Raw genomic sequence first — 16,515 nt, 5'->3', positions numbered from 1 at the left:
CTGGACGCTGGTCATGAGAGGACCTTGTACGTTGGTGTCTTGTGGTACTGTGCCTTCAAGTACAGTAGTTGCAAAATAAATTGTGAAAACTCAAAAAAAAAATTACAAAGCATTTACAGCACAGAAACAGGTCATCTGCTCTGTACTGGTGTTCCTGCTCCACATCCTCCCACCCCCCCTCCATCTCCCCACATCATCAATATCCTTCTATTCCCTTCTCCCTCGTACGTTTATCCAGCTCCCTCTCCTCAAATGCATCTCTGCCATTCACCTCCATCACTCCCTGCGGCAGCGGATTTCACATTCTCCCCGCTGCTCTCTGGGTAAAGAAGTTTCTCCTGCATTCCGATCGGATTTTCTGAGTGATGGTCATATATTTACTGCCCACGGTTCCAGTCTTCCCCACAAGGGGAAACACCTTCTCTACGCCTAGCCTGTTGAAGCCCTTTCGTCATTCAGGTCACCCCTCCGCCTTCTCTTTTCTAGAGAATAAAGTCCATAGAACCATAGAACACTACAGCACAGAAAACAGGCCATTCGGCCCTTCTAGTCTGTGCCGAAAAGTCCTAGCCTTTTCAGCTTTCCCCGATACTTACCACCTCTCAGTTCTGGTATGATTCCAGCAAATCATTTTTGCACCTACTTCAATGCCTCGATAGCCTTTTTTTTAAATGATAACATGGAGATCGGAACTCTGCACATTACCCTAAGGTGGAACAGCTTGCTGACACTCAAAAAACATGAATCACTTGGTCGCGGTTGAAACATATGGAGCCGTACCCCAGGGTCAGTGCCCTGGGGGAGCAGGGAAGAATATTTAAGAATGGGGTTGTTATGGAATTTTGGTTGGCTGTCCAGATTGCTCATTTCAGGACAGTAGCTTACTCCCTACCTCCTTAAAGGAACGTTACATTGTTCAGGTTAAGAGAAAGAGGTGATGGGTATTAATTATCCTTGAGCACGTATAAATAGGGGATAGCTGGGACACTGGAGGGAGTGGAAGGAGAACTGGGAGACTGAACAAGTGAATAAACTCTCTCTCAGTAAAGAAAAGCTCTGTGTCTTGGTTTTGGCTTCACCAACTTGGATCCTGTTCACCCCCCAATTTCCCCGCGAATATTTTGAACTCTCGGCCACACCCATACTCACCCAACATAGCTCAAGTTGAATCTGATTGGTAACTGGAAGTCAAGCTGGATAGTGGCGCACTGATGGTTCCGCCCAAGAGCATCCTTAATCTGGATGTCAATCTGGAATAAAATGCAACGGTGTCAAACGCGAACATCAAAACTGAGATGAATATCAAGTTTTTGCTGGGCAAATGTATTTGGGTTACTGAGCCAAAATGGAATTAGGGACAGATGAGCCATGATCTAATCAAATAGCATAATAAGCTTGAGGGGCTGAATGGCCTCCTCTTCCTCCTACATTATTGGGTTAAGGAGGAAAATGACTTGGAACTATATTGGCCATTCACTGCCACAGGGTCAAAGTCCTGGAACTCCCTCCCTAACAGCATTGTGGGTGTACCTACACCACACATACTGCAGCGGTTCAAGAAGGCAGCTCACCACCGCCTTCTCAAGGGACAATTAGGGATGGGCAATGAATGCTGGCCCAGCCAGCGACTCCCACATCCCATGAAAGGATTAAGAAAAAATTATCTGCTAGGGCTCCTGCTCCTGATCACCAGCCTGTAACTCCCACTGGCAGGTTGACAGACGGCTTGGGAGTCAATCCACCACCTTCCCTTTTCTGTAGGTCAGAGCCTTGCAGCCTGTTCAGCCCTTTCCTGATAGGTCACAACCTCTCAGCTCTGGTGTCCTCCTTGTCAATCTGCATTCTGGATGCTCTCCAGTCCTCCCCGTCCTGTTCTGTTAAGCCTGTCCTGAGGAGTCACATTACAGAGTGTGTGCACTGACCTTGGGACCATAGAATGCGCCATCTCCTGGGTTGAGCTCCCAAGGCTGGCCAAACTCCTTCAAGCTGTTTTCCAGTTGCTACAGAGAGAAGAGACATCGCATCAAGAGGGAAGTCAGCAAACCCCAAGCAATAACACCCAGGGAGATAACATTCTTGACATGTCTACACATAACCACACTGGGGTACTCTGACGGCAAAAGTCTATGTGCAACTATCCTGTAGTAGTATGTGCATCATCAATACTGACCAACGTGGAACAGGACAGAATAGGACTTTAAACAGTGATTCTGGAAATCAAAACAGAAACCAAAAACTAATGGAAATACATCTCGGATGGCAGCAGCTGCCTCTTACAGCCCGCGCCTGATATTTGATTCTGTAGAGCATGACACAACTGAACATTAGTGGAGCATTTTATTATGACGTAGCAGGTGGTGTTTTCCCAGGCATACCAAATCCACAAGGGAAACTTGGCCACGCTATCACAACGAGTCAGCAACTTGTATTTATTGCGAGAAGACCTGTGCCCTGAAGTCAGAAGCAATGAGTCCACTACCACCTTTAGCGATTTTAAAGACCAAATTAAAACATTCATTAACAAAAGAACAACAAACTTAAACACTCACAACATTATAGTTACACAGCTCTAACAGTTCCCAAAATTTCTACTGAACCAGACTCCCAACTACACACCCCCTTTAAGGCAACAGTCCAAATAGATTCCAAATTTATAAAAAGTCATCCAGCAATTTTACCACAAGCACCCACTGGACAATGAACTTCCAAAGGCTTTTAACACAACTTTGGTTACTAGAACCGCAAACTTCTTCAGGGTGGCTAGAGGTTTTTTTCCTCCAAGTCTGTTTCACACAGTCACTTTTCAAGATCTCACACGGTCACCCCTCACACGGCCTTCCATCCTTCTTTAAATATATTTCTCCCTTTTTGATCTGTAAATCCCATTGTTTCCACTTGTCTCCAGAAGTTACTTTTCCCAGGATATAAAAATTTTCCACGTTCTCATTGCGGTCAGCATTTTTGGGAAAAATCAACATAATAACCTTATTCATCTGGGTCAGTTGTAAACATTCTCCCTGCCCCTTTGAAAATCTAACGCGTCTCCACTTATCTAAAAATGCACATTTCATTCACGCCGCCTCAGCTGAGACTTCACCCTAGCTTTCGTTATCTTCATTTCAAAAACCTCACTTCTTTGGTAATTTAAACCTTGCAGTCTAATCATCTCTAGTTTAATTAAATCGTCCACTCACACACACAAACATAAGCCTGCTTTAAAATATCCCACAATAATATTAGGAAAAATGTAACTTCTTGACAATATAATGGGTATTACATGCAATACCACCACACCAGTGTTTTGCTGTACACCCCAAGTCAGTGGCTTTGTAAAAGAAAACAAAGAAATAGCTCCTGTTTCCGTTAAGGACCCTTCTCTAGGTGTCAGCCGTGACTAAGGGAATAACACTCACTCCCACCTCTGATTCATAAGGTCCTGGGTTCGAGTCTGACTCTAAAGGGATGGAAATGGCGTAGTGGTATTGTCGCTGGACTAGTAATCTAGAGACCCAGGGTAATGCTCTGGGGATCTGGGTTCGAATCCCACCATGGCAGATGGTGAAATTTGAATTCAATAAATATCATGGATGACCATGAAACCATCATCAATTGTCGTAAAAACCCATCTGGTTCACTAATGCCCCTTTAGGGAGGGAAATCTGCCATCCTCACCTGGTCCGGCCTACATGTGACTCCAGACCCACAGCCATGTGGTTGACTCTTAAAAATGCCCTCTGAACAAGGGCAATTAGGGATGGGCAATAAATGCCCACATCTCTTGAACAAATAACAAAAAAAGGCAACAATTTGGGCTGACATTCCCAGTGCAGCACTGAGGGAGCGCCGCGCTGTCGGAGGGTCAGTGCTGAGGGAGCGCCGCGCTGTCGGAGGGTCAGTGCTGAGGGAGCGCCGCGCTGTCGGAGGGTCAGTGCTGAGGGAGCGCCGCGCTGTCAGAGGGTCAGTGCTGAGGGAGCGCCGCGCTGTCGGAGGGTCAGTGCTGAGGGAGCGCCGCACTGTCGGAGGGTCAGTGCTGAGGGAGTGCCGGAGGGTCAGCGCTGAGGGAGCGCGGCACTGTCGGAGGGTTGGCGCTGAGGGAGCGCCGCAGCGCCGGAGGGTCGGCGCCGCACTGCCGGAGGGTCGGCGCCGAGGGAGCGCCGCACTGCCGGAGGGTCGGCGCCGAGGGAGCGCCGCACTGCCGGAGGTGCTGTTTTCCAGATGGTGAAAAGTGCATTTTAACAACTGCAGGTTCTTTCTTTTGGTTCCTTATTAGAATTCTAATAAGGGGTGCCCACCAAAACATTAACCTCTCATTTCTGCTGACAGAAACAAGGTGAGCTTCGGGTGCACACAGACGTCCCCTCCCTCTAACCTTTTCTGCCAGGTCCCAGACCTCTACGTCCCCCAGGAATTCCTCCGGCCGAGTGGAGAGGTAGAGCCTGAAGCTGAAGCCGAAGGCCTGGTACACCGCCTGCAGGAAGTCGAGGCAGCCTTTAATCTCGTCTTCGATCTGTGGAGGAGCGGGCGAGGAAGCAGTTACAACATGTGAAGACAAAGGAGGCGATCCAGCACTTCAACCGACGCGACATTACAACGCAGCCTCAGCCTCTTGAGCCACACGGTGTAATCAAGTAATAGTACAGCACAGGAGACTATTCGGCCCATCGAGTCAGTGTCAGCTCTTCCAAAAGAGCAATCCAGTCAGTCCCTCTCCCTCACTCTTTCACCATACCCCTGAAAATTTCCTGCTTCGAAGGTTTATCCAATAGCACTTTGAAAGACCTTATTGAATCTGTATCCACCACCTATCAGGCAGCACATTCCAAATCCTAACCACTTATCGCATAAATGCCTTTTTTTGCCTCATGTCGCTTCTGATTCTTTTACCAATCAGCTTAAATCTGCACCCTCTAGTTATTACCCTTCAGTCACTGGGAACAATCTGTCTTTATTACTCTTATTTAAACATTTCATGGTTTTAAAGCCCTTTATCAAATTCGCTCTAAGCCACCTATGCTCTAAGGAGATAGTTGATCAATCACTGGGCTTTATAATTGATTGCTGGGTAGACTCTGGGATTTGCAATCCAAGTGCAAATCATTTAATTCTGGCTAAAACTGTCAATCAAATTTATATACGAGGAATACGATTACACAGATGACAGCAAGGAGCCTGCAGGGCAAATAATTAGAGAAACGTACAGATTGAATCAGCCCACAAGATTTTGAACTCGGGCTGACTACGAAGGGTGTTATAATTCGCTGCTCATTCACTGAGCAAAGAAGGAATCTAGAGCCAGTATTTCCTTAACATAGATTTATTCACAAAACTCAGGAGAACACAGGCACAGACTCCCTTTTCTTTCCCATACACAGGTGGAAACCGGTTCTTGTATATAAGAACAAAGAAAAGTACAGCACAGGAACAGGCCCTTCGGCCCTCCAAGCCTGCGCCGATCATATTGCCTGTCAAACTAAAACATTTTGCACCTCCGGGGTCCGTATCCCTCTATTCCCATCCTATTCATGTATTTGTCAAGCTGCCTCTTAAACACCACTATCGTACCTGCTTCCACCACCTCCTCTGGCAGCGAATTCCAGGCACAAAGTACAGATGACACAGGGAGCACCCAGATATACTGAAGAATAATGCCCTAACCTTTCCCTAATGGGTAACAGTTGCTCTCACTTACACCTGGGCCATGCACTTCATTGTGACAGGATTGCAACACGAACATTGGAGTTCCTCTACACAAGAACGCGCTCCAGTTGCAGGTCTTAAATAAGAGGCTTTTGCCAGACGGTAAGATGTGTTTAGTTGCTGCTAGTCTGGCTTGGGCAGGCATTACAATGAAACCCACTCAAATCAAGTGGGCGTGTCCCCTTCCCTAGTCCAGGGAACTGAACAGCCCACGAATCATACGCTCGTGTCATCAGATTCGGTGGCAACTGTGCTCCATTTTGCAGGTTGGAGATCAGATTTCCCCACTCCAAACGGTTACATTACGAGGAGAGATATTACATCAACGAGGTTGGCACACGGGAGGCCAAGGAGTGATCTGAATGAAGTGTTTTACGATTAGGAAAGAGATCACAAAGTCCGCACTGCACAGAAACAGGCCATTTGGCCCAACTGGTCCATGCCAGTGTTTCTGCTCCACAAGAATTTCCTGCCACCCCCCTCTTCATCTCCCCCCGTCAGCATATCCTTCTATTCCTCTCTCCTTCATGTTTATCCAGCTCCCCTTGAATTTGCCCCAACTAAATTGTTAAGGTAGATAGAGAGAACATTATTCCATTGGTGGTGAGGGGTAGGACAAGGGGACATGATCTTAAAACCAGAGCCAGGCTGTTCAGGGGAGAAGTTAAAAAAGAATTCCATGTCCAAATGCAGCAAGACCTGGACAATATCCAGGTTTGGGCTGACAAGTGGCAAGTAACATTCGTGCCACACAAGTGTCAGGTAATGATCATCTCCAACCAGAGGGAATCTAACCATCGCTCCTTGACATTCAATGGCATTACCATCACTGAATCCCCCACTGTCAACATCCTGGGGGTTACCATTGACCAGAAACTGAACTGGACCAGCCTTATAAATACTGTGGCTACAAGAGCAGATTGGAGGCTGGGAATCCTGTGGTGAGTAACTCACCTCCTGACTCCCCAAAGCCTGTCCACCATCTACAAGACACAGTTAGGAGTGGGATGGAATACTCCCCACTTGCCTGGATGAGTGCAGCTCTAACAACACTCAAGAAGCTCGAAACCATCCAGGACAAAGTAGCCCCGCTTGATTGGCACCACATCCACAAACATTCACTCCCTCCACCACCGACGCACAGTAGCAGCAGTGTGTGTACCATCTACAAGATGCACTGCAGGAATTCACCAAGGCTCCTTGGACAGCACCTTCCAAACCCACGACCTCTACCATCTAGAAGGACAAGGGCAGCAGACACATGGGGAACACCACCATCTAGAATTTCCCCTCCAAGTCACACACCATCCTGACTTGGAAATATATTGGCCGTTCCTTCACTGTCGCTGGGTCAAAATCCTGGAACTCCCTTCCTAACAGCACGGTGGGTGTACCTACACCACAGGGACTGCAGCGGTTCAAGGCAGCAGTTCACCCACCACCTGCCTAAGGGCATTTAGGGACGGGCAATAAATGTTGGCCTAGCCAGCGAAGCCCACATCCTGTGAATGAATTTGAAAAAGCTTCTTCACGCATAGGGAGGTAGGTCAGCCTATTTCGATCCCTTCCCCTCCAACCCACCCCCACTCGGGCTATCTGTACCTTGCTCGTCCTGCTTTCTACCCTTAATGTCACCTATTATCACATTCCTTAGATAATATCACCACCTTCAACACCTCTTTGTCCTTTTGTCTATGACATCTTGTGGCAATCTCCACCTATCACTGGCCCTTTATCCAGCTCTACCTGTCCCACCTCCCCCCCCACTTAAACCAGCTTATATTTCACCTCTTTTCTATTTTTCCTTAGTTCTGTTGAAGAGTCATACGGACTCGAAACGTTAACTGTGTTCCTCTCCGCAGATGCTGCCAGACCTGCTGAGTTTATCCAGGTGTTTTTGTTTAGGGAGGTAGGGGTATGGAACTCGCTTACATAAAAAGGACTTGATAAACTCAATAATTTAAAATCTGAGGTCAATAGATTTTTGCTGGTCGAGGGGATGAAGAGATACGGAGCCAAGGGCATAGGAGTCCCAGTACAGATCAGCCAAAATTTCACTGAATGGTAGAACGGGCTCGATGGGCTAAATGGCCTCCTCCAGGTCCTACGTTAGCTCCCAGGGATTAATCTCCGCCGTGTCCTTATTACTCCCGGAAAACCGAGCTCACGGAGGCCGATCTCTGCTTACCTGCTCCACGGTGCAGAAGATGTGAGCGTCATCCTGCTGGAAGCGACGCACTCGCACCAGGCCCGACAGGGCTCCCGAAAACTCGTTCCTGTGCAGGACGCCAAAGTCGGCCAGCCGGAGAGGGAGCTCGCGCCAGGATCGGGGGCGGTGGTCGTACATCAGGCTGAGCGGGGGGAAAGGAAGGCCTGTCATCACACCTGCGACGATGGTGCACTCGCCCGGCGCCTCTAATGTCCCCAGCTGCTTCACAAGAAAGGAAGTTGGGCAAAATTCAGCACCGAGCCACCTAAAGAGGTGCCAGGGCAGGCGGTCAGAGGCTTGGTTTGAAGGGGTATTTTAAAAGAGGGAGGCGGAGAGGTTTAGGGGGGGGAAATTCCAGAGCTTAGGGCCCCAGGCGGCAGAAGGCACGGCCGCCAATGGTGGAGGGATGGGAATCAGGAGATACTCAAGAGTCTGGAATTGGAGGAGCGCAGAGATCTCAGAGGGTTGTAGGGGCTGGAGGGGGTTACAGAGATAGGGAGGGGTGTAGGGGCTGGAGGAGGTTACAGAGATAGGGAGGGGTGTAGGGGCTGGAGGAGGTTACAGAGATAGGGAGGGCTGTAGGGGCTGGAGGAGGTTACAGAGATAGGGAGGGGGGTAGGGGCTGGAGGAGGTTACAGAGATAGGGAGGGGTGTAGGGACTGGAGGAGGTTACAGAGATAGGGAGGGGTGTAGGGACTGGAGGAGGTTACAGAGATAGGGAGGGGTGTAGGGGCTGGAGGAGGTTACAGAGATAGGGAGGGGTGTGGGGTCTGGAGGAGGTTACAGAGATAGGGAGGGGTGTAGGGGCTGGAGGAGGTTACAGAGATAGGGAGGGCTGTAGGGACTGGAGGAGGTTACAGAGATAGGGAGGGGTGTAGGTTGGAAGAAGATGTTACAGAGATAGGGAGGGGTGTAGGTTGGAAGAAGATGTTACAGAGATAGGGAGGGGTGTAGGGGCTGGAGGAGGTTACAGAGATAGGGAGGGGTGTAGGGACTGGAGGAGGTTACAGAGATAGGGAGGGGTGTAGGGACTGGAGGAGGTTACAGAGATAGGGAGGGGTGTAGGTTGGAAGAAGATGTTACAGAGATAGGGAGGGGTGTAGGGTGGGAAGAAGATGTTACAGAGATAGGGAGGGGTGTAGGTTGGAAGAAGATGTTACAGAGATAGGGAGGGGTGTAGGTTGGAAGAAGATGTTACAGAGATAGGGAGGGGTGTAGGGTGGGAAGAAGATGTTACAGAGATAGGGAGTGGTTGAGACCATGGAATTGACGTGAACACAAGAATGAGAATTATAAAATCGAACCACCTCCGAGTGGAAGCTCGTGTTAATCAATCAGTGAGAACGTGGGGCTGTGGGTGGGCGGGTGTGCGGGGAGGGTGGGTGAGCGGGGAGGGTGGGTGAGCAGGGCGGGCGGGTGGGTGAGCGAGCGGGGCGGGTGGGTGAGCGAGCGGGGCGGGTGGGCGGGGAGGGTGGGTGTGCGGGGAGGGTGGGTGAGCGGGGCGGGCGGGTGAGCGAGCGGGGCGGGCGGGGAGGGCGGGTGAGCGGGGAGGGTGGGTGAGCGGGGCTGTGGGCGGGTGGGTGAGCGGGGCGGGTGGCTCAGTTCAGAAAGACATTTGATGTTCTCATTTGTCCTCCTCTCACCCACTTGAATTTACTTCCCTTCTAACTCGGAATAGCATGCAGCTGCCTGCCCTGCAGTACCGTAGCCAAGTGGCCATTATTCATGCACAAGCCAAGAGTACATATGAAGCTCCTCGAGCTATGTCTGAGACGGGATAAGGTGCCACAGAAAGGAAGAAAGAACAAACTTTCATTTCTATAGCACCTTTCATAACTTCAAGGCAGCCCAAAGCGCTTTGCAAGCGATGAAGTACTTTTGAAGTGTAGTCAATGATGGAACAAAAGGAACGGTAGCAGCCAATTTGCGCAGAGCAAGCTCCCACAAACACCCAACGTGATAATGGCCAGATAGTCTGTGTTGAGTGATGCTGGTTGAAGGGTAACTATTGGTGAGGACACTGATGGAACCTCCCTTACTCTTCTTTCCAATAGTTAACACCGAAAGGTTGTGGAAACTATATTCCCTTGAGTAAAAGATGAGAGGTGATATCATTGAAGTATACAAATTTCTTACAGGGCTCGACACGGTGGATGCAGGAAGGATGTTCCCCCTGGTTGGGGTATCTAGAACCTGGGACCAGAGTCTCAGAATAAGATGTCAGCCATTTAGGGCTGAGATGAGGAGAGATTTCTTCAGTCAGAGGGTGGTGAATCTTTGGAAGTCGCTACCCCAAAGGGCTGTGGAGGCTCAGTCATTGAGTATGTTCACAGCAGCAATCGATAGATTCCGAGATGTTAAAGATGTCGAGGGCCATGGGGATAGTGCGGGAAAATGGTGTTGAGGTAAATTAGCGATGATCTAACTGAAGGTCAGAGCAGGCTCAGGAGGCTGAATGGCCTACTCCTATGAGAAAGGGAGAGCTGGTGAGAGAGGGAGCCAATGAGTACATGACTGAGAGAAAGAGCGAGCGAGAGCATAGCCAGCAAGAAGAAATGCCAATTTGTAGCCAATGCCAACATCATTGCCAATATACTCACCAGTGCCCAGGACAGTTCATGGGTTTTAAAGAGTAGGACTCGTTCTCAAGCTGGAAGGAGAACATGTTGTCGCGGTAATGATCCCAGTGGCCAGACTGCTCCCACAGCTTGTTGTTAAACACGTTGGGGGTCACCACTTCCATGAAACCACGTTTCCGGTACTCACTCTGAAACGTCAGTAGGTTCAGGCAGTCAGATCCCACAGGGAGAGAGAGGCAGTCATCCTTTTTTTAACACGATGGAAGGGTTAGACTCTCTCCACCACCCCAAACACTCCCAGGGCAGGTACAGCACGGGGTTAGATACAGAGTAAAGCTCCCTCTACACTGTCCCCATCAAACACTCCCAGGACAGGTACAGCACGGGGTTAGATACAGAGTAAAGCTCCCTCTACACTGTCCCCATCAAACACTCCCAGGACGGGTACAGCACGGGGTTAGATACAGAGTAAAGCTCCCTCTACACTGTCCCCATCAAACACTCCCAGGACAGGTACAACACGGGGTTAGATACAGAGTAAAGCTCCCTCTACACTGTCCCCATCAAACACTCCCAGGACAGGTACAGCACGGGGTTAGATACAGAGTAAAGCTCCCTCTACACTGTCCCCATCAAACACTCCCAGGACAGGTACAACATGGGGTTAGATACAGAGTAAAGCTCCCTCTACACTGTCCCCATCAAACACTCCCAGGACAGGTACAGCACGGGGTTAGATACAATGTCCAATTCCAGAGTGGGAACTGACTGAAGGATATGGCCCAGGGGTGGGGTCCTGTTAGTTGATCTCAAAGCTTGGGCTTTTTGAGCCTTAGGTGCTTTTGAAAGGAGTGCCCGGCTTTTACTTTCACACTAGTGCCCGGTCCATAGATACATTACCTTGAGGAAGTCAGTGAGGGTGTTGTAGATGTAAGCTCCCTTAGGCAGAAAGAAACAGCTACCAGGACTCAGCTCGTGGAAGAAAAACAACTCCTGTTCCTATGGGAGAAGCAACAAATTTGGCAATGAATCGAGAACAATATAGACTACAGAGTTTCCACTCACACAACCCTGTATAAACCACACTGACCCCAAACCCTCTCACACTACCCCGTATAAACCTCACTGACCCCAAACCCTCTTACACAACCCTGTATAACCCTCACTGACCCCAAACCCTCTCACACGACCCTGTATAAACCTTACTCACCCCAAACCCTCTCACACTACCCTGTCTAAACCTCACTGACCCCAAACCCTCTCACACTACCCCGTATAAACCTCACTGACCCCAAACCCTCTTACACAACCCTGTATAACCCTCACTGACCCCAAGCCCTCTCACACGACCCTGTATAACCCTCACTGACCCCAAACCCTCTCACACGACCCTGTATAAACCTCACTGACCCCAAACCCTCTTACACAACCCTGTACAAACCTCACTGACCCCAAACCCTCTCACACTACCCCGTATAAACCTCACTGACCCCAAACCCTCTTACACAACCCTGTATAACCCTCACTGACCCCAAACCCTCTCACACGACCCTGTATAAACCTCACTGACCCCAAACCCTCTCACACGACCCTGTATAAACCTCACTGACCCCAAACCCTCTCACACGACCCTGTATAAACCTCACTGACCCCAAACCCTCTCACACGACCCTGTACAAACCTCACTGACCCCAAACCCTCTCACACGACCCTGTATAAACCTCACTGACCCCAAACCCTCTCACACGACCCTGTCTAAACCTCACTGACCCCAAACCCTCTCACACAACCCTGTATAAACCTCACTGACCCCAAACCCTTTCACACGACCCTGTATAACCCTCACTGACCCCAAACCCTCTCACACGACCCTGTATAAAACTCACTGACCCCAAACCCTCTCACACAACCCTGTATAAACCTCACTGACCCCAAACCCTCTCACACAACCCTGTATAAACCTCACTGACCCCAAACCCTCTCACACGACCCTGTACAAACCTCACTGACCCCAAACCCTCTCACACGACCCTGTATAAACCTCACTGACCCCAAACCCTCTCACACGACCCTGTATAAACCTCACTGACCCCAAACCCTCTCACACGACCCTGTATAAACCTCACTGACCCCAAACCCTCTCACACGACCCTGTATAAACCTCACTGACCCCAAACCCTCTCACACAACCCTGTATAAACCTCACTGACCCCAAACCCTCTCACACGACCCTGTATAAACCTCACTGACCCCAAACCCTCTCACACGACCCTGTATAAACCTCACTGACCCCAAACCCTCTCAATCCTCACTGACCCCAAACCCTCTCACACAACCCTGTATAAACCTCACTGACCCCAAAGCCTCTCACACGACCCTGTATAAACCTCACTGATCAAACCCTCTCACACGACCCTGTATCAAACTCACTGACCCCAAACCCTTTCACACGACCCTGTATAAACCTCACTGACCCCAAACCCTCTCACACTACCCTGTATAATCCTCACTGACCCCAAACCCTCACACACGACCCTGTATAATACTCACTGGCCCCAGTGACACTCACATGGCCTTGTACTAACTTAACTAATACCAGAAATGGGCAGGTTGTCTTGTGAGGAAAGGCTGGATAGTTTAGGCTTGTATCCGCTGGAGTTTAGAAGAGTAAGAGGCAACTTGATTGAAACGTATAAGATCCCAAGGCGCCTTGGCAGAGTGGACAGGGAGAGGATGTTTCCTCTTGTGGAGGAATCTAGAACTAGGGGTCACTGTTTAAGAATGAGAGGTTGCCCATTTAAGACAGAGATGAGATGAAATTTTTCTCTCAGAGGATTGAGAGTCTTTGGAACTCTCTTCCTCAAAGGGCGGTGGAAGCAGAGTCTTTGAATAATTTTAGGGCAGAGTGAGATAGATTCTTGATTAACACGGGGGTGAAGGGTTATTGGGGGGTAGGCAGGAGGTTACAGTCAGATCAGCCATGGTCTTATTCAGTGGTGGATCAGGCTTGAAGGCTCCATATGCTTGTGTAGCCCTCACCGACCCCACAGCCCCTCATGTTACCCTCTCTGCCAACAGGAGGTTTCTCACCTTTCCAATTTTCCGATGGTCTCGGTTCTTCGCCTCTTCCTGCAATCGATCCCATTCGGCCAGCGCCCTGTCATCCGGGAAGGATATTCCATGGATTCTATGCAGCGGCTCCATGTCTGGGTTCCCAGCCCAGTGCACAGCTGCACCCTGATGTGTTGAGCATAAAACAAGGAATGAAAAATCATCGGCTTCGTACATAGAACTGACAGCGCAGAAACAGGCCATTCAGCCCCTCTGCCCCGTGCTGGTGCTGTTGCCCCACATGGGACTCCTCCCACCCCCTCTTCATCACATCCCATCACCATATCCTTCTATTCCTCTCTCCCGCATGTGTTTATCCAGCTTCCCCCACTTCAACCCATCTCTGCGACTCACCTCCGCCACTCCCCGTGGTAGCGAGTCCCACATTCCCCCCGCTCCCCGTGGGAGCGAGTCCCACACTCTCCCCGCTCCCCGTGGGAGCGAGTCCCACACTCTCCCCGCTCCCCGTGGGAGCGAGTCCCACACTCTCCCCGCTCCCCGTGGGAGCGAGTCCCACACTCTCCCCACTCCCCGTGGGAGCGAGTCCCACATTCTCCCCACTCTCCGGGTAAAGAATTTTCTCCTGAATTCCCGACTGGAATTATTAGTGACTGTCTCATATTTATGGTCTCCTTGCTCTGGTCTCCCCAACCCCCACAAGTGAAAACATCTGGACACCTACCCTGTCAAACCCTTTCATGGTCATCAAGACCTCGATCTGGTCATGCCTCAGATCAAACTGGCATCATCGTGTCAATCATTTTTTTGCACTTCCCCCAGTGTCTCTATATCTTTTCTGTGATACAGATTTTGCAGCTGGTCACAGTCACACCCAAGTGCTGCCTCACCCAGGTGAAGAAAACCTCCCTGCTTTTCAATTCTATTCCCCACCCCCCCCGCGAGAGCTTGGTTTGCGTTCTCTATCAGACAGAAATCGTCAGCTTCTATGGGAAGGCTCTGCAGTCCTCAAGGTGAAGATCGCAAATAGTGGGGAAATACACATGGAACAAGAGGAAGTCCTTCAGCACCTTGGGCCTGTACCGCTGTTCCATTACAGCATGTACCTTTATCAAACAGAAATCTCAGCTTTGAGGTTTACAATTAACCCCCACCAACACCGCCCACCCCCCCATCCCCCCAGTCACCAGCCTCATCAGCTTCCTGGGGGAGAGAGTTCCAGATTCCCACTCCCCCTGTGTGTGAAGAGGTGCTTCCCGATATCACCCCTGTACGGCCTGGCTCTCAGTTTGAGGTCCTGCTCCCTTGCTCAGGGCTCTCCTAATTGTGGAAATTGTTACTCTCCAATGACCCTTTCTAACATTTTAAAGACCTGTCAGTTCACCCCTCGATCTCCTCATACTCGAGGGAACACTAAGGCCGGTTTATACAGCCTGTTCTCAAAGTTTAGCCCTTTAAGATCAGTACTCGGTGTCCCATCAAACACTCCCAGGACAAGTACAGCACGGGGTTAGAGACAGAGTAAAGCTCCGTCTACACTGTCCCCATCAAACACTCCCAGGACAGGTACAGCACGGGGTTAGATACAGAGTAAAGCTCCCTCTACACTGTCCCCATCAAACACTCCCAGGGCAGGTACAGCACGGGGTTAGATACAGAGTAAAGCTCCCTCTACACTGTCCCCATCAAACACTCCCAGGACAGGTACAGCACGGGGTTAGATACAGAGTAAAGTTCCCTCTACACCGTCCCCATCAAACACTCCCAGGGCAGGTACAGCACGGGGTTAGATACAGAGTAAAGCTCCCTCTACACTGTCCCCATCAAACACGCCCAGGACAGGTACAGCACGGGGTTAGATACAGAGTAAAGCTCCCTCTACACTGTCCCCATCAAACACTCCCAGGACAGGTACAGCACGGGGTTAGATACAGAGTAAAGCTCCCTCTACACTGTCCCCATCAAACACTCCCAGGACAGGTACAGCACGGGGTTAGATACAGAGTAAAGCTCCCTCTACACTGTCCCCATCAAACACTCCCAGGACAGGTACAGCACGGGGTTAGAGACAGAGTAAAGCTCCCTCTACACTGTCCCCATCAAACACTCCCAGGACAGGTACAGCACGGGGTTAGAGACAGAGTAAAGCTCCCTCTACATTGACTGCCCAATTAAGGGTGGGGGGGGGGGGTGGGGGGGTGGAGTGGAAGGAAAGGAGTTGGGTAGAGAGAGGGATTGTATATCTGACAGAGAATGGCCCAAGACCCACCTTCTCGATGCGGAAAGCCTTGATCTGGCCTGTGTGCCTGATATGAGGTCCTCGACACAAATCAACCAACGAACCACACCTGAGGAAGAATCAAGGTCGAGGTTATTGATGGGAACAGGAATGGATCCTCACTCACAGGACTGAGAGAAGAAGGTGCTACCTATTTAACACCGCACTGTGTCTTTAGGACAGGAAGTCCACCATCTCCAAGGCACAAGTCGGGAGTGTGATGGAACACTCCCCACTTGCCTGGATGAGTGTAGCTCCCACAACAAGAAGCCCGACACCATCCAGGACAAAGCAGCCGACTTGATCCACACCCCATTCACCACCCATGTTAGAATTCTATAGCCAGGCAGTGAAGGTTAAAACTCTGGAGCCAAGTCTTTGCACACTTAAGCTTTTATTTACAGAGACACACATTGTGCATCGCCAATCCAACCAGCACAGTTTCAGCCTGTTCACCCATGGATGTCTGAGCATAGGTGAGTGTCCAGTTAGCACCCACCCACCTGAATACAGCTAAACACCCAATTAATATTTTACTAACAACTCACTCCCCGCTGTGGCTGCAGCCAGTGCAATCCACAGGAAGCCCCACACCAACTCAGCACGGCTTCTTCAACAATATCAGCCAAGCTCCGTAATCTCCGCCACCTAGAGGGACAAGGGCAGCAGGCGCCCGGGGACAT

The 16,515-nt window shown here is 50.1% G+C and overlaps 1 protein-coding gene across 2 annotated transcripts in view; it reads right to left on the bottom strand.

Moving 5' to 3' along the window:
- LOC144672278 (threonine--tRNA ligase 1, cytoplasmic-like) overlaps window positions 1-16,515 on the bottom strand; it is a 38,475-nt gene that overhangs the window by 10,311 nt on the left and 11,649 nt on the right. For both annotated transcript variants that reach the window (XM_078534121.1, XM_078534122.1), the window contains exons 8-15: window positions 15,824-15,902; window positions 13,576-13,722; window positions 11,386-11,484; window positions 10,507-10,673; window positions 7,886-8,048; window positions 4,370-4,507; window positions 1,923-2,000; window positions 1,150-1,250 (exon numbers count right to left, since the gene is read on the bottom strand). In XM_078534121.1, coding sequence (XP_078390247.1) covers window positions 1,150-1,250; window positions 1,923-2,000; window positions 4,370-4,507; window positions 7,886-8,048; window positions 10,507-10,673; window positions 11,386-11,484; window positions 13,576-13,722; window positions 15,824-15,902 — 972 coding nt within the window. The remainder of the gene's footprint in view (window positions 1-1,149; window positions 1,251-1,922; window positions 2,001-4,369; window positions 4,508-7,885; window positions 8,049-10,506; window positions 10,674-11,385; window positions 11,485-13,575; window positions 13,723-15,823; window positions 15,903-16,515) is intronic.

The sequence above is a fragment of the Cetorhinus maximus genome, chromosome 36, assembly GCF_964194155.1.
Source record: "Cetorhinus maximus chromosome 36, sCetMax3.hap1.1, whole genome shotgun sequence".
Classification (NCBI taxonomy): domain Eukaryota; kingdom Metazoa; phylum Chordata; class Chondrichthyes; order Lamniformes; family Cetorhinidae; genus Cetorhinus; species Cetorhinus maximus.
Note: the sequence above shows the minus strand (reverse complement) of the source record. Positions and strands in the feature narration are given on the sequence as shown.